General features: G+C 34.6%; 1 protein-coding gene across 1 annotated transcript in view; it reads left to right on the top strand.

Annotated features, from left to right (window-relative positions):
- Nucleotides 1-21,148, top strand: part of LOC108717241 (chondroitin sulfate synthase 3) — a 187,100-nt gene extending 165,952 nt beyond the window's left edge. Inside the window, exon 3 of the mRNA XM_018264109.2 lies at nucleotides 18,751-21,148. Coding sequence (XP_018119598.1) covers nucleotides 18,751-20,313 — 1,563 coding nt within the window. The 3' untranslated portion in view covers nucleotides 20,314-21,148. The remainder of the gene's footprint in view (nucleotides 1-18,750) is intronic.
- The last annotated feature ends 1,181 nt before the right edge of the window (nucleotides 21,149-22,329 follow it).

Below are 22,329 nucleotides of genomic sequence, written 5' to 3'. Positions count from 1 at the left end.
GATACAATTAATCCTTATTGGACACAAAACAAGCCCCCTTATCCGGAAAACCCCAGGTCCCGAGCATTGTGGATAACAGGTCCCATACATGTACTCAATGACTGATGAAGCTTATTTCTCTGTAGAGAAAAGATGAATATATATTTTTTAAAAAAAGATAATTTGTGCTTAAAATAAATAATTCGTAATTCCATATACATTTATGTTAAATTTTATAGTTTATAGATATTTTTGCTAGTGAAAAAAAATGTACATGTGAATATATTCTACCTTTACTAATTGATATCCTTTAATTACCACTGGGACATTGTGCAGGTATTCCTTCGAAACTGGAAAAAGTTAGCTTTTCCTAATTTATCTCTATGGCTAGTAAGAATTTTTTGGGGCTTAGATTTGCAGGACACTTCATTATGAGTAATTTTGGCTTCTAGGTAGGTTTATTAATGAAAAACCTTGAACCTTGTAATGAGTTGTTTACAATGAACTTGTATTAGTCTCTCAGTACGAGCTGCATACAGCCTGAGTATCAAAGAGCAGTTCTGTCTGTGTAGTTTAACTTAGTGGCCCTCAGAGAGCTTAGAAATAAAATACTGCACTAATTTACAAAATCAGGATTTTGGAAAATACCTACAAAAAGATGAATTCATGGGGGGCAGATTTACTAACCGACGAAAAGTCCACTTCGCACCCAGCGCAAAACACTTCACCAGATGAAAATTTGCTCAGACAACACAAATTCACTAACATGCAGTGTTTTGTACTCGGCGGCGAACGCTGGCGACTTTTCGTTATCGGTATTTCGGTAATGCGAGCATTTCAAAGCGAAGATACGCTAGCGTTCACTTTTGCCTAGTGAAAATTCGGTAGAGATCTTGGGCTCAGGTTAATTTTCTTATGGCGGGAAATTTAAAGTTGTATGGATGTCTTTATGTTATATGTTGCAGCAAATACTTTACATTTACACTGTTTATTACGCAAGTCCAGGGAAACTTAAAAAAGACAACAGAGTTGTTATAATGCCCTACACATGAGCCCACTGTATAGTTAATGTTCGATATGTTAGAAAATGTATGGAGAAAACCGGTTACAAAAGGACTTCTACAGCCTAAGGAATAGTCACCAGTGTTTTTTGAATTTTGATGCATTTTCCACTCAGAATATTATGTAAGTAACTGAAGATTGAGGAAGATCTATGCACTCCATTGCACTTCGCCTGGTTTGAGCTGGCAAATGCAAGTCTGGTGAAAGAGGTAATGTTTAGTAAAATCCGCATTTTAGTGAATTTGCAGAGTAACGTCCATTCAACAGAGTGAATTGTCACCTGATCATAGAGTGCAAATTACCGTTTTCGTCTTTCTCTTTCGCTAGCAAATTGGCACCTGCGTCCGTTAGTAAATTGGCGATGTTCCTGCGTCCTAGCATTAACCACTTTGCCCTTTAGTAAATCTAACCCCTGGAGTGACAACACCCATTTGATGGTACAAAAGTGAGGTTTATCCAAAGTCATCATTTATCAATAAATCTGACTACTTTAACTATTGGATTCATTTGGAAAGCTGCTGCTAATTTTCACAGCATCTTTCAGATTTCCAACAGTTTCTGCTCAAAGAGAGGTCATCCTGGAAGAGAAGTTCATTATTATTCTTTAAATATCCAGTTCTGGTAAAATTATTGAAAAACTATAAAAAAAAAAACTAAAACAAAAACTATTGGCTAAGAAGGTTTAAGACTGACAGACAATGGCACCCACTTGTTAAATAAACAGTGTCAACAGAACTGAGGAATTAGCTGGTTAATTTTAGTGTGCAGTTTTCATTTTCATTATAGTCAAAGGATGCCCTGCAAGGAAAACTGTGCATTTAAATGCTTTTAAACGTGCATTTTCATCACCAGCTTTAATTTTAGTGTATATTAGAAAATAGAAAGAAGTGAGCCAGTAGAAAAGATAAAATTACCTTCCATAATTATCGCCTCAGGTAAGCATAAGGAATGGTACCTTTTTTATCTTACAGTATGAAGTGATATTTTTTATAATTCATTTGCAATTGTATCTCTAGCGAATTTATTGGGTACTTTTGAAAAGACAAGACCTAAGCTGTATGTTACAGATCACTGCAGATCCAATATATTGTTTAGTCCTTTTTCCTTTTTCCTTTTTTCTTCAAATGACTGATATCTGTTTTAAATTTACCTAAATTGTCATTCTCTGGAAGGTCCCAGATTTCCTTAAAGAAGAACTAAAGCCTGACTAAAGAAGTAGCTAAAAATATTGTACATTATAGTTTGGGCTTCTGTACCAACCCAAGGCAACCACAGCCCTTTAGCAGTAAAGATCTGTGTCTCCAAAGATGCCCCAATAGCTCCCCATCTTATTTTCTGCTGATTCACTGCACATGCTCGGTGCTGCTGTCACTTACTGAGCTTAGGGACCCACTCACAATATACAGTACATATAGAAAATAAATGTCACAATTTAAGGCTGATTAGTAATTAATACAGATAATTGTTACACAACACACACCAATGCAACTAGCATCAGCATTTAATAATCAGCCCTGTAGCATCAGCTTATATTACAGGACAACCTCATTTTCTGCTTGATAATTTGCAACAACCCCTAAGCTTAGCTTTTCTACAGCTGCTCAGAGCCCACTGAGCATGTGAGAGTCGCAGACAATTTACAAGATGGTGACCCCCTGTGACAAGTTTGAAGTCCTGGATCATTGTTGCACCAAATGGGGCTGTCAATGGATTTCTCTTCATATGTAATGATTATCAAAGTGTTAACTATTAAATACCAATATCTTCTTCTGCCAAAAGGGATGCCATTACTGATAGTAATAGCTATACAATTCTTTGCAGACATTAATGCACTGTATACAATATAATAAGTCAGAATATATACAATCTGTAAAAAAAAACATAAAGAAATTATTTTACACAACATTAGGAAACGTTTAGCACTGCCCTTTCAGTTTGTCTCACTTGGGTAAACCGCTATCCCAACATCCGGCGACAAATTAAAGAATGAGGAGAGCACTTCTCAATAGCAAAAAACGCTGTAGTTTATTTAGAGCCCTAAATAAACACAACCACAGCGTTTTTTGCTATTGAGAAGTGCTCTCCTCGTTCTTTAATTTTATTTGACCTGTTTCTGTCCGAAGCTACTTTATAAGTATGTCTTATAAATGCCTATAAAATGTGCATTGACTGCTTAAAAGTCTAATCTTTTACATGGCTCTTTTTAAAAAAGAGCAACAGCCACTGCTACTGCTGCCAAGTGATAATGCTGTGTACTTGATTTATATATCCCTTATCGCCTTTTTGATGCTCATACTTTTTACCATAATTTAGCTTGTGCCTTTGCCCATGATTGTATAAAAGCAGGGCTTGTTCTCCACTGTATCTTTTCCATTCCCTTGCTTTCAAATTGCGCAGTGAATAATGAGCATCACAGCTACACTGATGTTGTTATTCATCTGTGCTATGACAGAGCATAGCATACCTCTGTTTTAATGTATCACATTTACCTGAGCACACTGTTTTACCGTGTCTATTATTTAGCATCTTGTCCTCAATTTATCGATCTGTAATGCTGTTTAGAAAAGGTATGTATATTAGCAAATATTCACAAGACATTTCCTGGGAAGTGTTCCCAGATAAAATTGTGCTCTTTAGATTCGCCAGATTTTTACCTTTGGAGTAACGTTTTGGAATCACATCAGGCATAACATCAACTATAATTAGTACGACAAAAGTATTAAATTGTACAAAAAAAGTACAAAATTGGCATGTACAAGATATTGCTATTAATTATAGGAGGAAGAAAACACCCGTTCAATGCATTTGGCATAAGAAAAAAAAAACACCCATTGACTTCTATGCAATTGGTCTTCTATGCAACTTTAGATGAAATCATTTTGCATATATTTCTGTGGTTTCATAAACTTTTCGGTGAAGCAAAATGGGGCTGTTTCACTCAGCACTAGACAGCACTTACGTACATCCCTGTGCCTTAGACGAAGACTAATGGTTTAGTTCCTTTTTGTTTTTACCTACTGTAAAAGTATGTCTGGAAAAATCTAAAAAGAAAAAGGAAAAGGGGAATGGGTGATGGTAGCAGACCAATGAAGTTGGTTTATTTGTGCTACTGTTAGTTGTAAGGCAATTACACATGCATTTAATTTGAAGCAGAAATTGTCCAAATTGCACAAAGATCATGTTCCATACTGTATATGGCAACCTTTGATAAAAATGGGCATTTTTTGGGCATTTTTTCTAATTCAAAATCAGTTTAGACCAATTTTATAGCCTGCAAGAACAAGGATGGCTATTCTAAATTCCTGCTTTTATTATAAGAGCAGAAACCAAATTGAAGGGCCTTGCTGCAGTAGCTATACTCTAAAAGTTGGTCCATCCTTAAATATTGTTTTGCCTTTGCAGATCTTCACTCCATCTGGGTTCAATGAGACATATTTTCTCTGTTTCTTTTTGTAGCAAGAAGGAGCACTGCACATTGTAAACAGGGAGCTAAACATGGGAACATAAGAATTTTGCCTAAAATGAAGAAAATGTGTAGCTCTTTTTAATAATTTATGAAATTGGTTTGAACAATGTGAATTCATCTCTTCCTTTAAGCATAACCTTCAGTGCAAATTATTTATTGCATTAACGTCTGTGGAACTAGTAAAAAGGAATCAGTTTTGTTACCTCAGAGCTATACAGTATTAAAAGCTTCTATCCCTTTCATTTTATATTACTGGAAGCTACTATGTTGTTTAAATAGCTCTCATAAAATATATATTTGAATTGTTTATATAGTTTTTTTTTTAATAGGAAAAATAAAGAATAAAGTCTGGGGGCAAACCAATGCCATAAAAACATTTTTAGCGGGGAGGAAAGGGTCCACATGTGACTTTCTTAGGAATTTTTATGCAAATGCACAAAAGTTCTACAGACCTTTTTTGCATTGCTAATTTATTATAAAAGGTTAATTTAGTATGTAGTGGGTATAGGTACATTAGAGTCCTACTTCCCCCCAGGTTGTGCTTTGGAGGCCACTTTAATAATTTAATAATTGCTTTATTAAATAAAGGAGTGTTCTTTAGTGCTTTTAAATCATTAAATTAGATTAATGTGTACAGAAAAGCAGGTTCAAACAAAGTGTGCTACCTAAGATATGTGTAGTTATCCAGGCATAATTCACAGATATGATGTGAGGGGTCTCACATGACATCACCACCTTTCTACCTGACCAGTCGGAACAGCAGGAAGTGAAAAGGAGTTGTGGCTAAAAATGATATAATTCGATGTATTATTTCCTGTTTATTTATTTTGTTTACATTTCATTGTGAGTGTTTAGTTTGCCATGGTAATAAACCCCGACAAAAAATAAAACCCAAAGACCATCTTCATTGATTATATTGTTGGATATTAAACTTGTAGCAATTTATTTAAAACCAATTTAAATTCCTTTTATCCAAATGTGCCAGTTTTAAATAATTTAGGGATTAGTAGATTTAAACTAATGGCATAATGTATGGTTGGTTAATCTACTATTTTTACTGGAAGGGCAATTTAAAAGAAAAACAGAGTGTGTATGATTGTGATGATAACACAGGTATACAGACTATTTTGCATTTCTGTATATTATGGCCAGCAAACATTTTTCTACATTTTGACATTATTAATGAATATTAATTCCAGTAGAAAGATATAAGTATACCAAAAAGACCCTAGATTCTCCATCTAGCTTGCTCACTCCCTCTACGTTAAATCTAGGGCAGCTGTTTAGTTTCATCTGGGTTAGCATTACTTTTTAATATTCAGATATTCTCAGAAAATCGCTTGATTAGACAACATACTTTTATTTATAAGATATAATGTAACTTTTGCAGGATTACTAGTTAATCATTACATTCTGTAATGTGGCATTGCAAGTTTTCTTTTCTATTCCTTGGTTTTTATTAATATAATCATTGAAAACAGTAATGCCAACCAAGAGACTTAATTTTAGTCCCTGGCCACTAATTGTCAGTAATTGTGTTAGTGTAATTGTCTAATGTTAGAATAGTTACACACCAAATTACAATTACTTTTACTGCAGTTTTAGCTTAATGAAACACTGTGATCTTATCTTTAAAAAGTTATAGCTTGTTTCTGTTCTCTGTGGCGCTTGGTTTATGGGATGTGACACTGTTTCTTTCTGAGATGATCCATAATGAATGGGGAGTGGGGACACAGAATTTTTTTAAATCACCCTTATCATATAGGTAATTATAAATAATACACAGCACCTGATTTAACAAATGTTGGATTTTGCAGGTCCTAACAGTCCTTTAAATGAAACACATTAGGTTGCAGGTAACCAATCACAGTGTTGCCCTCAAACAGGGAAAGATTAATGGTGGTTCCCCTGTCAGGCTCCCCAAAAGAACAAACCAAGTAAGCTCTAACATGTTGCAACTTCTACACAATACTTGTGCACCATTTTACTACAGTCAGGGGTTTCATCCTGGATCTTATATTTTTTTTTAAAAAAAGAGCAATATTGTGTATACAGGTAAGGGATCTGCTATTGTTACTGTTATTGGAAGCAAAAACAGCATATTGGGTCTATTTAATGTTTAAGGTATGAAGGTCCAAATTCAGGAAAGATCCTTTATCTGGAAAACCCCAGGTCCCAAGAATTCTGAATAACAGGACCCATACCTGTATTATAGGAATAGAGGGTATCCCACATGAGTTAATGTTGCATCTTTACCTACAGTAAACCTTTCCAAAATATATTATAGTGATCACATTGGTGATCATTTCTGATGCTGAGGGGCAAATTCACTAAGAATCGTAGTTGCGCCAGGCGCCAATTCGCCGCACTTTGCCACACTTCGCCAGGTGTAGTTTCACCAGCACTCGCGTAAGCTTGCGAAGTTGCGCTAGCGTTAATTCGCCAAGCGAAGTTGCGCTAGCGATGGTTAATTTGCATACGGCGCCAAATTCAAATTTCAATGGAGTAATACGTATCAGCACTACAAATGCCTAGAAAACCTTCAAAACATCAAATAAAATTTTTATTTTGCCCTACACATGTGCCCACTGTATAGTTAAGTTGCCATGAGTTAGGAAATGTAGGGGGGAAGGAGGGGAGTCCCAAAACACGCCAGCGTTTTTTGGGACTTGAAGCAATCCCTATCTACTCTATTGAGCTTCGCCTGGTCTGAGGTGGCGAAGGAAGTCTAGCGTAAAAGGTGGCGTTCAGAACAATGCGCGCGTTAGTGAATTTGCGTAGTTTCGTTCGTTGTGCAAATTCGCCAGGCGTAAGGGTGCGAAATTACACTAGCGAAATTACGCCAGCGTCCGTTAGTGAATTTGCGAAGTAATGAAAATGCCCTACGCTAGCGAATTGACGCTAGCGTTCGGTGCTTCGGCGCTTAGTGAATTTGCCCCATATCTCTAGCTGTCTTTGCTTTTTGTTTGCCAAGATACCCCTTTCATAATGTTTATTAATTCCATTTCCTATTGAAAAACAATATCGCCTTCACATTTCTTCTTTTACCAGGCTTTTATAATAAAGAGAACTGGGCATCTTTATTAAAGGTTAATCTTGACTTTGACCTTTAATTTTCAAAAATTACTCCTTAGCTTCTTTTATTTCTGGAAATCTTTTTTTTTGTATTTGTTTAGTAAAGAGTTAAATGTATCAGTCTGTTAATGGGATTTATTTCTACTATGCTGGGGATTCCCAGAGATTTCAGCATCAGATTGGATGTACAAAAACCCCTCCAGAAACTACAGTAAAAGCATACATTTACCTGCAACATGTTTAGCTGCAGTACATAATGTATGCATGCAATTTATATATAATTTAATTAACACTAAGGGGCAAATTTATTAAAATGTAAGATTTATGCTCACCACAGAAAATTCATCCACTTTCTGTAGGAAAGAATTTTTAGAAGCATATCTATCAAATTGTAAACTCTTACTTTCACCCATTGAGAAATATGCTTAGAAAAAACCCAAAGAAATGAATAGAAAGCGGGTGAATTCTTCTGTGTTGAGCTCTAATTGCACATTTTAATAAACCTTATATTCTTATTTTGTTTATTTAAAATAACCCTTCTTTGGCTATTTCTAATATGGAAACCAGATGGTCCATATTAGAACCCAATTTTAGGCTGTTACAAGTAATCAGAAATTTTATCCACATATGGCAATAGCCATTTGGTTTACAGTTTTTTTTTTTATAATACATCATTTATCTGCTTATTACAAAGAGATTAATTTGCTTCCAGTCATTGTCTACGAAATGCATGAACCCATTTGTGTTTTTTTCTCATGCATTCCATGTTGGTTAGCTAATGATATGGAATGACGTTCTACAGTTATGAATATAAAATGTCAGTAGTTTCCCAGTTCCCAGCAGTTATAGAAGATGTGTGCCTCTATAACAACTTTGCCTACAGACTAAAAAGACAGACAGAGCAGCTGTAACTATATTGCACATTCCACCATTCTGTAAGCTCATAAAGTAGTGGAGGATTTAGTTTCAGATTTGCAGCAGGGCTGTGTAGCTGCTAACATATATATATATATATATATATATATATATATATATATATATATATATATATATATATATATATATATATATATCACCATTCTGATTTTGTTATCTTAAATAAAGATAAGTTTTGCCGTTTCTAGTATCGTTAAATCATATGACAAGATAAATAGATTTTCTTGCTGATCGTAAAAAACACTTTTAGAACCAAAAACATTCGTTGAACCCCTATTTCACTTAGAAATAGTAAAGAACATACAGACACATATACAGGTATGGGATCCATTATCCAGAAACCCGTTATCCAGAAAGTTCCAAATTATGGAAAGGCCGTCTCGCATAGACTCCATTATAATCAAATAATCCAAAATTTTAAAAATGATTTCCTTTTTTTCTGTAGTAAGAAAACAGTTGGTTGTACTTGATTCAAACTAAGATATAATTAATCCTTATTGGAAGTACAACCAGCCTATTGGGTTTATTTAATGTTTACATGATTTTCTAGTAGTATTAAGTGTGAAGATCCAAATTACGGAAAGACCCGTTATACAGAAAGCCCCAGGTCCTGATGATTCCAGATAATAGGTCCAATACCTGTACTGTATGTTGGTGGTTTGGTTCAATGCCAAACATTTGTATATCAAAAGCTTCTTCTGTAATATTATATGTATGTTTAGTTAATATATTGACAAGCAGAAAGTATTACAGGATGAATGAATGAATTAATGAATTAATGAAGCATAGCCTCCCTCCACACACATACAATAAAAGTCTAAAACCTGATTGGATTATGGTGGTTGATTGAAAACTGAAATTGGTTAATAGAAGAAGTGGAATGTAATAAATTAAATATTTTCTTTTCTTCCTCTTAGTCAAGGCATCAACCCCAATGAATCGAGCATAATATAATTTTTTGAATGAGATGAGACTGGAATTTTCTCATTCATTGGACCCTGTTCTTCACTGGTACGTTGTGCATGAGAAAATCTACCAAATGAATATTTTTGCACAACAATGGCAGACAACAGAAAGTCACTTATTCCTGATACAACCTAATATGTCTGCAGGTCCCCTGTGAGTTTGCAGTAAGGTGGGATTGTTGTTGACTAGTGATGTAGGTTGACTTAAGTAATTACAATTTTGGCTAAGTATTCAACCTTTAATCTATTCTCCCTTGTTATAAGAACAGGTAGATCATTAGTCTGCGTTAGCATTTTCTACTGCAGCGTCCAAATAATAATATAACATATAAAAATAGAAGCATAGCATCTTCGGCATTGTTGTCTTAAATTATAACCTTCTTTGTTATTTACTACAAAACACGAGGGAGATTATAAAATACAACAATGCATGGCCCCTGATCAAGAGTCAATATTCATGAATATGTGTGATTAATGTGACTCATTTTTCTTTTTTAATGTATTTTAATACATGCTGTTATCCAAAACCTTTCCTGGTCGATATCTGATCTGGGCTTTTTACATATTTACCAGACAAGCTAGAAAATTGTATTAGAAGAGAACTGTATAAGGCCATGGGGGGGGGACGTTTTGACTTGATGGGTCTTCACAATCCTCCTTGTCCACATTATTGGCCTATAAAAAGCATACCAAACAATAACACTTAACAGGGTAGTTCATCTTTAAGATAACTTTTTAATATGTTATAGAATGGCCAATTATAAGCAACTGTCATCATTATTTATTTTTATAGTTTTGAATTATTTGCTTTTTTTTCAGCTTTTTTTCAGCTTTCAAATGGGGGGGTCACTCCTCATCTAAAAAACAAATGCTCTGTAATGCTACAAATGTATTGGTATTGTTACTTTTTATTACTCGTCTTTTTATTTAGACCCTCTCCTATTTATCTGCTAGGGTAATGTGGATCCTAGCGACCAGATTGTTGAAATTGTAAACTGGAGTGCTGATGAATAAAAAGCGAAATAACTCAGAAACCACAAATAATAATAATAAAAATGAAAAGCAATTGCAAATTGTCTCAGAATATCACGCTCTAGAACATACTAAGAATTAACTCAAATGTGAGCAACCCCTTTAAAAAGCTCATTGAAAAATACTCTCATTAAATGCAGAATTCCCTGTGAATTTTTGCTATACACTAATTTCCATTTAATGGCTTATACATAATGACAGACACATTGCCCAGTGGGTTTTTTTTTATTTGGGATATTGCACGAAATACAGGTACCTCGACAGGTCTGAGATGCCAGATTTTCTGATTCTGAATTCCACCCTCTGGGTATAATAAATTCTGAAAAATTTGTGATTCTTTAAAAGTCAGATTTTATACAAAAAAATCACAATTTTTTTGGGATTTTTGCATTCAAAGTTCAGTAAATAATTCCCATAGGGTGGCCACCTGTTTGTTTTTCACCTGGATAGCCCAGTTTTTTGAATAGCTGTTCAGGTGAAAACCACCTGTACAGATTTCCAAATAGGGAAATACAGACAGAACCCTAGGAACACATTCTCCCATAAGTTAGTGTAACGCCTTTCTGGGCTATCCACATCCACACTTTCCAGCTAGTGAGCAGAGCATCGTTACATTTGGACTCATACTTCTGTATCAGGGCCTTCACTAAGTGGAAGTTCCCTCTAAGGTGTAGTGCAACTACAACACTCAGGCTACTGTGCATACAAAATGATTGGGCGCCAGGAGGTTCTTATGATGCAAACAAAGAAACTGTCTATTAGTCTGAAGACAATATCCCCAGGTTTACTCACGTACACAGATGAGGTGTTAGCACATGACACACATTCACATCAGGTAATAGGCAATTGCAGTATTCAGTACACCATTCCCATCCAGTGCACTGTTCAGGAAGCTTGAAGCTAACCTAACACCCTCTTCACTGAGGTCCCTGCATTGGAGGCAATCACACAGAGCCTCTGGGAAGCTACTCCCTGCTGCAAATCCTTGTTGGAGCTTCAACTGCCCTTTCTCTTTACACTATCTACCTTTCTCTCCTAGAGAGACTATCTGCCCTACTATAGCTAAACCTCATTCACGGGGTTTCCCGGTCCCCGACTTCTTTTCTCAAGAACACTTGCTTCTCTGGGCCTTGCTGTACCCAGGCCCCCTGGGCACACCCAGCTAGATCACCATCCAACAGCTAAAGAGGAAGCGGCCACTCCTTACACACACTATATTGCAGTGTGGCAGGAAGTTGTCATTATACCTCTTGGTCAATAAAACTGAGCTTAAACTCAAATAGATACATAGGCTTTTGCCTAGTAACAAAGGAAAAGGGTAGGGCCTTAAAGCCATAGGGGCAGACTAACCCCTATTAGACCCTACATTAGCTTCCTTTTCTTGGAGTGTTCCCGTCCACTTAGCACCGAAAAGAGATCTAGAGGTAGAAGAAGTATATAGCATAGTACATGCTCTGCTGTATTTTTCCATGTATTTTTTTCTTCCAATGGTTAATAATAACATGTTGCCCAGTAAAACACATTCTCCCACAACTAACATTCTTTCCTTGGAGTGGATTCCCATCCACTTAGCACTGATATCAAATGGAAAACAATTCTCTTCCTAAAAAAACAAATTTAGAGAAAGACACAGCATATATTGTAGAACATGTTCAGATGTGTTTTTCCCTGTAAAGGTTCACCATATTCTTGGTTTCATCCAATGATTAATATGACACATTGCTCAGTGTAACATATTCTCCCACAAGCTAGCTTCCTTTTCTTTTTCCCCTCCACTTAGCATAGATATCATTTGGGAAAACAAATCTCTTAAAAAAAATAATTCAGAGGTAGAGGAAGCATATAGTATAGTTCATGGCCACCTGTGTTTTTTTCCAGTCTAAACAACTATATTTTATATATATTTGGGCTTTCTAAAAAAAAGACTGATTTAAATGAGCACTCAGATGGTACAGATGGAAATGTGCTGTGATTTTCTTTTTATTTATCATCTTAGATAAAACAGCTGCTTCAGTGAAAAATAACAAAAATGTTAAATCTGCATAATATAAATTTGTTTTTACCCTTTCAACATCTGTTCTAATTGAGTGTCAAATTGCATTTTCACAAACATTGAACAAAGGTTCTCTAATTCGGATCTTGCAGGCAGTGATATATCTATTTTTACCATCAGTTCCTATTAGTTAAGCAAGCAGAAAAACTGTTCTGTCTTATTAGAAGGGACAGATAACCAAGTCTCATGAATCTCTGCTTTCCCTTCCTCTTCTCTGTTAATCTACAGAAAAAATAGAATCAATGTTAGAAGCAGGAGTAGTCTTGGGAGCAATTGCTCCTTTGGATGAAACCTGACTTGTTATAAACTGCACTGTAACTTCTTTTATATGTTTATTTGCAAATTAGCTCCCATTGGGTTCATAGACCACAATGGCTATGGTTTAAACTTTGTTAATTGCCTAGAAAGACTGAGTAGACCAATAGCAATAAATCTGTTAATATGCAGACCATTTAGCAACTTACAAAAATTAAAGGTAAGGTGACTTTTCATCCATGGAACACTATATATAAAGCTAGCACATAGTTATCAGGTTAAATACCTGGATCATTAGTAGGAATTCTAATTCTTTGTTGTTCACCTTTACATTAACTTTTCCTATAATGCAGAGAGTGATATTCTAAGACAATTTGTAGTTGGTGTTTTTGGTCTCTTTTTTATTTGTGTTTTTCAATTATTTAGCTTTGTGTTAAGCAGCTCCAAATTATGAAATTTCTGCAACTATCTGGTTACAATCAACCAGACAGGGGTTTGAATAAGGGAATATGAGTAGGAAAGGACCCAAATAGAAAGATAATTAACAAAAAGTTTAAACAACAATAAATTAAAACTATTTTCTTAAAAATGAAAAGTTGTAAAGAATTGGCCATTTTAAAACATACTAAAATGAAACTTAAAAGTGAGCAAGAGTTCAAGAGTGAGCAAAAGTGAAACCAACTGGTCTGACATCATTGTGAATTAAATAACCTTTACTGTTCACATGTAAATCATATGGACTTAAGGACTACTGAAAATTCAAAGACCTCTTTAAGGACAAATAATCAACCTATGTTATAATAAGATCACATGTGCATGAATATACCAACACTAATATTGATAACAACTGTAGGAATGTAGGAAATAATGCAATTATAGAAAGAAAAGTGAAGGAGATCAAGAGATGTTAAGGAAAAAATAAGGAATTCATAGGAACACACATAGATAATTGTAAACATTATGGACATACTGTTGATTTGAGCAAAACTGGAGCAAAAAATGCCTTGAAAAATCAGTGTACATTCCCGATTCAAGCCATGAGTTATTAAACATCTCTTAACATGCATGGGGCATGGGGGGTCCCATGTGGAAAATCAAGCTATGAAGACTAATTACATGTTATGGTATGGGACAGGTATGATCAGGCCCTGGGGTTTTCAGGATAATGGATCTTTCTGTAATTTGGATCTTCATACCTTAAGTCTATTAGAAAATCATTTAAACATTAAATAAACCCCACAGGATGGCTTTGCTTCCAGTAAGGATAAAGAATATCTTAGTCTAGATCAAGTACAATGTACATTTTTAAAAATTTGCATTATTTGGATAAAATGGGAGACAGCTTTTCCTTTATTTGGAGCTTTTTGGATAACGGGTTTCCAGATAATGTATCCCATACCTGTATTACACTCACTTGTCTTGATAAAACATTCATCCTGCAGGCTATTATATAATGTCATGGTTGTTGTGCCACAGTTTCATGAAGTAACAGCACCACTCAACCACCCATTTTATTTTAAATAACTAAAATACAGTTGGGGGCACATTTACTAAGCTTAAGTGAAGGATTCGAAGTAAAAAAACTTTGAATTTCAAACTTTTTTTTGGATACTTCGACCATCGAATAGGCTACTTCGACTTTCTACTACAACTTCGACTTCGAATGGAACGATTCGAACTACAAATCATTCGACCATTCGATAGTCGAAGTGCTGTCTCTTTAAAAAAAAACTTTGACTACCTACTTCGCCACTTTAAACCTACCGAGCTTCAATGTTAGCCTATGGGGACCTTCCCCATAAGGTTTCTAAGCTTTTTTTGATCGAAGGAAAATCCTTAGATCGATGGATTAAAATCCTTCGAATCGTTCGATTTGAAGGATTTAATCGTTCGATCAAATGATTTTTCCTTCGATGGTTCGATCAAACTATTTGCGGTAAATCCTTCGACTTCATTATTGAAGTCGAATGATTTTACTTCGAGGGTCGAATATCGAGGGTTAATTAACCCTCGATATTCGACCCTTGTGAGTCCAAGTTCTTTTAGGAAAGCCAAAGATCAATAGGCCTGTGAATGAATGCATCCCCAGGATATATGTATTCCTTATCAGTCAAAATGAGGCAGCAGTATCCCTTTATGGAAATCTGTCTAGTTATGACTTTAATTATGTATGGCTCTTTGTGATGGATTATGGTGACCATGATTTAGTTGAATGGCCACTTACTGTGAAAGAGCCAACAACTAAGTCAAGCATCACAAATTATGATGTCTAACTTTTTCACAATTAACATATTGAAATGGATGGTAAAATGCTAAACTTTTAGTTTTAGGATCATTTGTTCTACCCAGTTATTTAATGAGCTGAAAAAAAAGTAAAAGGTATAAGAGAAATGAAAACAGATATATGGCTAAAAATAAGATGCTACTTGCTTATGTTAGTTTAATTTCATGTTTGCTCTAGGGGTGCTTCGAATTTATGATGAAGTTTTAATGTTAATAAAGTCAGTTGGATGGAAACTCATCTTAATCTCCTTTGAGCCTAATCAACAGGAAAAATGCAGTATCAGAAATTATAGTGAGAGAGAAAAAGTACAACTTAAAATCTCTTCTTTTATATATGGCACTTTGATCAATTAAATGCAACACCAATCATACAAGGAATGTTTATAGTTCCTACAGGTATAATTAACTGCTGGATTAATAAATGGTGGGAGATAATGCAGTGGCCCCTAATAATTCAAGAACAATCATAGTTTATTTTTTAATTACCATAAACTTCTACAGAGGTATTAAGGGGTGATTTATGTCCACAAGTGCAGTTGCAAGACTGCACAGTCAGTTGCATGAAATTAATTAATTTCTTGCATAAACATGTGCTCCTTGCATAGTTGCATCAACATGTGCTATTCCACATACAGTAGTTGCACCACTGCCTTCCTCCTGTTCTGAACTTATACAGTTGGGTCTATGGACACAGGGGAAACCTCTAGCTACTGCCACCTGTAAACCAGTTGGTAGCTCTGGGGGTTCCCACAGTAGGGTGCATACGTCACTCTGACACCAAACGCTGGAATTAACAATAACTGTAGTTATTTAATTTTTAGTACAAACCGTGTTGAAGTGCAAAAGCAATTGTGTCAATTTACATCCGATTGCATCTGCAATTGCGCTGGAATCTTGGGGAAACCACTCAATTGTGTATAAAAAAACATGCCAATTGTACTTGAAATTGCACTTACCCTACTCCATTTTGGGGGTCATTTATGAATGTGATAGATTAGAAACAGTGTAAAAAAGATAGTTTGCCATAATATTTAGTTGATGACCAGTATATCAGGCAGGAAAGTTACTCTACATGGTGGTTTTAATATTGCATATCTCCTAACCGAGTGTTTAACTGATTCTGTCAAATAAAAAGTATATATCATATTTATGAGATACTTACGGGTATTGGGTATCAGTTGTTGAAAAGGAGGTTTAAAGCTGCTTTTTCTAGTGTAGTGGGCTTTAGAGTACAACAACAATATACATCCCATATTTACTAACATTGGAGATAAACATCTGGAGATATTTCTGGAGATGTTGCCCATAGCAACCAACCAGATCTTTGTTTTTGTTTTCAAAGTTATAGGTGGCTGATTAAACGAATTGCTGATTGGTTGCCATGGGCAACATCTCCAGAAATATCTCTGGCTTTGACAGGATTATTTACTCTGTGAAGAAGTTGATGCATGCTGTTTACATTTTTCTTTCTGAAAAGGGGTTGCATTGATCATCCAAAGTGGTTTGTAGACAGTTTAAATCAACACCTACTGTTCTATAATAACAAAAGTATATACAGGAACATAATGGAAGTGCTGGCACAAATATTATAGTAAGTGTGTATATGACTGCAAGCAAGTAACAAAGTAAGCAGATGTGCAGTTGACAGTTTGGCTGTAGATTTCTGTTGTTATATATCCAATGTGTTATTTGAAGTCTGGAACTATTTGGCACCAACCTTATTAATAAAGGCTTCTTGGCTGTGCATTTTAGCATAACTAAAGTTTCCTAGGCAGCCTAAATAAAAGGTTAGGTGGGCCTTCTTTGGTTCTCTTAGGTGGGCCTGTGGTGGAAGCTTGACACAATAGTTTCCTTACCAGCCAAAATAGAAGCCTAGTCTCAGCTGCTACCCCTGACTCCATGTAAACAGTACACACATATATATAGTGCATATAATGCCACTTATGGTGCACAAGGTATTTTATCACTGGTATTAAGTAGTGGCCCATATTTCAAAACCCTATGGAGAATACCACACATTTCTTTCTTACAAATAATGTTATAAGCTACTTCTCATTATAACTAGTTGTACACCTAAGAAAGTATCACCTGGCAATAAAGACATGCAATAAAGACTTCTGCATTCTCTGTGATAGCAGCACATTCTTGTTTTAAGCCCAACAATTACCTTTAATGCAAATGTGAACTTCTTTGTGACAACTGCTGTTTGACACTATTACAAAATGTCACATTTGCCATTTTGTTGTTTGTTTTTTTATTTCAGTTCTCTGACTGGAATTTTCTCTTCTTATTTAAGGAATAAATCATTCCTTTTTTAAAGTGGGGGTTGATCTGGATCATTGGCTGTGGATAATGTGTGATTTATATGGTCATATACCTATAATTCTGCATTCCAATGTTGCCATTGACATGATGTCTTCATCCGTCAATGTGTGACATGCCGTTTAATCATGACTTGCTGACAAGTAAAGTCAAATTGACAACATTAACAGGCTTGCAATTCTTCGAATTAAAATTTTCTGGTCAAAACTGTGAAATTTAACTAGGGAATTGTTAAAAGTTTTTAAAAAATTCTAAATCAATTTTCGAGATTTATCATACACTGGCCCTTTAAGAACTCAAATTCAACCATTCACCACATTAAACCTGTTTTCAACCTATGGAAGAAGTCCTGGGATCAATTTGGAGTTGTTTGTAATTTGGATAGAGTTTTTAAACTCTATCCTATTCACCTGACTTTGAAAAATGTAATTTTTTAAATAAATTTAGAGTTCATAGGAGTTTAGGGGAGTTTTGAATAACTCGATACACTCGAAATTTGACCCTTGATAAATTTGCCACAAGTGTATTTGTAGGGTCCAAGATTTTGCACAGATGTGGCTGCAAGATCATGTACCCAGGATCAGAGAGCAACAGGTTATTTTACTGACTGATGCACAATTTCATTATATGTTTGTGAAAAAATTGGGCAGATTAATAACAAATCAAATTTTCCTGAGAGTCATGAAAGTGTTGATGTTGGGTAGGCTTTATAGAATCAGTTGCTACATCCAACATTTTAAATGTGTAATTTGTGTTTACTTTTATCTTTCTGTATAATGAGCACTAAATGTCAACAGAGGGTTCACTCTGACTATTTATACGTAAATGAGAAGGTATTCACCTTTATGACACCTTTTTTGATTATTTAGTTAGGTCTACAATGAACTCATTTCAGAACTTTTTGTTTTTAAAGTCTTCGGGTATGTAATTTTTGACTATGACTAGAAAAAGCACAAAACGCGTAAGTCTTATGTTATACTGTTTTTAATCATTTGCTTTTTTTCTGCAACAAGTTAGTGTTTATGTCTTTTCATATGCTTTTAAGCAAAACTAACAAATCTAAAGATTATCAAACAGTTTTGGATGGTCTTCCATGCATCATTTTCACTTCATCAGAGTCACAGTGCTATATTTCTATAGAATACTATATACACAAAAAAAAAAAATGTATAAAAATGTATAATCTGATTTTTATATATTGAATACTGTCTTCTACAATATTTACTTTTAAAATACATGTTACAAAGCTCAAATCCATGTTAAAAAAAACTTGAACTAAAATGTTAATTATAGTTGTTCACCCAGATTATTTTTTTTTTCAGATGCAGCAATTATTCCATGAAAATTATGAACACAACAGAAAAGGATACATACAAGACCTTCACAACAGCAAGATTCATGCAGCTATAACACTGCACCCTAACAAAAGGCCAGCATATCAGTACAGGCTTCATAATTATATACTGAGCCGAAAGATTTCCGAATTGCGGTTTCACACTATCCAGCTTCATAGGGAAAGTGTTCTAATGAGCAAACTTAGTAACAGTGAAATAAGCAAGGAAGATCAGCAGCTTGGCATGATGCCATCATTCAACAGATTTCAGCCACGGGAAAGAAATGAAGTAATTGAATGGGAGTTTCTAACAGGGAAGCATATTTATTCTATGAATGCAAATGTTCCACCGTGCCAGAGTTTAACTAACCTTTTAAAGGCATCATTAGATGACACGGTAATGCAAGTTATGGAAATGATAAATGAGAACTCTAAATCTAGAGGAAGATTAATAGATTTTAAGGAAATCCAGTATGGCTACCGCAGAGTTCATCCTTTGTATGGGGTAGAATTTATATTGGATATGTTGCTTTTATACAAAAGACACAAGGGGAGAAAGCTCACAGTACCTGTAAGACGTCATGCCTACCTTCAACAATCATTTAGCAAGCCTTTTTTCAAAGAAGAAGAGGAACTGGATGTACAGAGTGTTTTGCAGAGCATTAACACGGATGCTCAGACATTTTCTTTTTTTTCCAATTCGTTAAAAATGTTTTCTTCGCTCCATGTCACCAAAGAAATGAAAGCAAACGGTGACAAGAAAATCCATTTTCTTGTCCCTCTCACTGGAAGATTTGACATTTTTGTAAGATTTATGGAGAACTATGAAAAGACCTGCCTGATCCCAAAGCAAAATGTTAAATTGGTGGTCATTCTTTTTAATTCTGACTCAAGTTCAGATTCCAATAAGCACACTGAGTTAATGACAGAATATCAAAACAAATATCCACAGGCAGACATGAATATAATCACACTGACAGGACAATTTTCCAGGGGCCTAAGTCTTGACAAAGGTTCTGCTCAGTTTGGAAATGACACTTTACTGCTCTTCTGTGATGTAGACCTTTTGTTCACCTCAGACTTCCTTCAGCGATGTAGACATAATACTATTCAGGGAAAGCAAGTCTATTATCCTATTGTATTTAGCCAGTATGATCCCAAAATAGCATACAGTGGAAATCCTCCGTCACCTAATAACTTTGTTTTTACAAAGAAAACAGGATTTTGGAGAGATTATGGCTTTGGAATCACCTGTATTTATAAAAGTGATCTCTTAAACATAGGTGGATTTGATACATCCATTCAAGGTTGGGGACTGGAAGATGTTGATCTCTTTATGAAAGTAATAAATTCTGGACTGAAAGCATTCCGAAGTCAGGAAACAGGAGTGGTTCATATTTTTCACCCAGTTCATTGTGACCCTAATTTAAATCCTAAGCAGTACAAGATGTGCCTAGGTTCCAAAGCAAGTACATTTGGATCTACTGCTCAATTAGCAGAAATCTGGTTAGAAAAACATTTAGGTGTTGGCTACAACAGAACTCACTCCTGACATGTCAACTTGTTTATATATCTTTAAGGGGAGTTTACCTCATATTATTTTTTTTTTCGTCTTCATTGTCCATAAACTCCTCTATGTCTTCCAAAGGATATTTGTCAACCATAAAGAACTCTACTGATTATAAGTATTTGAACTTCCTATTAAATATGGGGGTTATTTATTTTTTTTCTATTTTGGAATTTGAACATGAGTATCCATGTTGTGTTTTTAGAGCACATCTACCAAGGCTTATCCCAGAGAACTCTTTTGAGCAGGGTGCAATATTGGTCAATATTGTGTTTGTTAATGTGACAAAATATTTGTCGATGGTACCACAAAAGTGCTTTATACTTTCCTTGGGGAAGAGACATTTGTTTTATAATTTATACAAAAACTAAAATATATAAACACTACTTTTCTTAAAAAAGTAAGAATTATGATTGTATCTTTATTTTTTAAAATGAATTAAGACGTTCTTTTCATGAGCAGTTGGTACTGGCTACCATGTTCTTGAAAGTATATATCAAGTTCCCTATGTTTTTTTGTTAATACAAATCAAGTTTATTCTTTTTTTCTTCTTGGGAACACGATAGTTTTAAAAAATTGTGTACTGTACATTTTAAAAAGTTTTTGTGAACCATTGTCCTTCATTTGCTGGCAAGAAGATGAACTAAATGGGCATAACATTTTAAGAAAAAATGTTAGAATTTCTTATTTAAAAAATGAAGATTATGCTTTTTATGTTTCTATTTTCTAATTTTGTTTGCTTTTTTTCTGAAAACATGCATCTTGTATTTATGCTGAATTGCCTGTAAGATTTAATGTGATAAACTAATCGTCATTTAAAGGAGCAGTCCTACTTAGTCTGATTGAAAAACATTTTAGTACTATTTTTCATAAGGTAACAATATGTACGTATTATCTCCTTACTTAAAAGTTTCCCAAAAGTTTAATTGAGGAAGTTTCTAAAGAAAGTGGCAAGGCATCAATGTAATTGTAAGTGTTTATCTTTTAAGGAAACGTATGAAAACCCATTTCACTCCATACCCACTGTGGTATTAATTGTATTTGAAGTAGAGCTATTTAAAAATCTAATGAATTTGTTTTCACAAAAAGCCATTTTGAATTGCCAAGACTTAATAATATACTCTATACTTATAGAACAGATTTACAAATAAAATGGTGACAGACTTTCTATTTGGATTTCAGAGTTGAAACTGTGAATAACTAGAAAATATGTATTACAAACAACTGCATGCAGAAGAAACTCTGATAATCAGATCTTTTTTTGTAAATTTGGGGGCATATTTAACAAAGGTTGAATTTAAAATTTTTTTTTAACTCTAATAAATTTGAATGTACTCACAACTCGAATGGGAGGTTATTTATGAAAAAACCCAAATGTCTAATATTCAAAAATCAAATTCAAATTGTTAAGGCAATTAACATATTAAAATTTTTCAACCGACCTCTGCCATTGACTTGTAAATGAACCTGGCAGGTTTTACATAGTGAATATTCAAATTAGAACTCTTTCCAGGGCCGAGTTGTGATAAATCTCACATGTGAATTTAAATTACAGTTGATGAATTAGAATTAGAATTTCAACGTTTTGACCAAAAAAAAATCGAAAATTAGAATTCAAATTTGCCATTCGAACCTTAATAAATCTGCCCCTAAGTGTACCCAATATTTATCGTTAGATTAAATACATTATAAAAATATAAAAGGATTTTAACCTCCGTAGTATTGTGCCTGTGCCTCACTGCAGGAAATTACTTGCAACAGGCAGGGGAATTAAAGAATACAGAGGAACATGTTCAATATAATGTATCAAAACAACCTTTTAAATATCTATACAATTGTATAAGTATGAAACCAAGATGCAGGATAGGATTAAAAACAATTAAAACCCTGGGGCATTACCAAAGTAAAGTAGCTCCCATTATGCCTGGAAAACTCATGTACAACTTCTAATGAAGCCTGCAGAGGGAAATATGTGTGGAGTTTAGTGTGCCCTCCTTTGAG

The sequence above is a fragment of the Xenopus laevis genome, chromosome 1L (assembly GCF_017654675.1).
Source record: "Xenopus laevis strain J_2021 chromosome 1L, Xenopus_laevis_v10.1, whole genome shotgun sequence".
Classification (NCBI taxonomy): domain Eukaryota; kingdom Metazoa; phylum Chordata; class Amphibia; order Anura; family Pipidae; genus Xenopus; species Xenopus laevis.
Note: the sequence above shows the minus strand (reverse complement) of the source record. Positions and strands in the feature narration are given on the sequence as shown.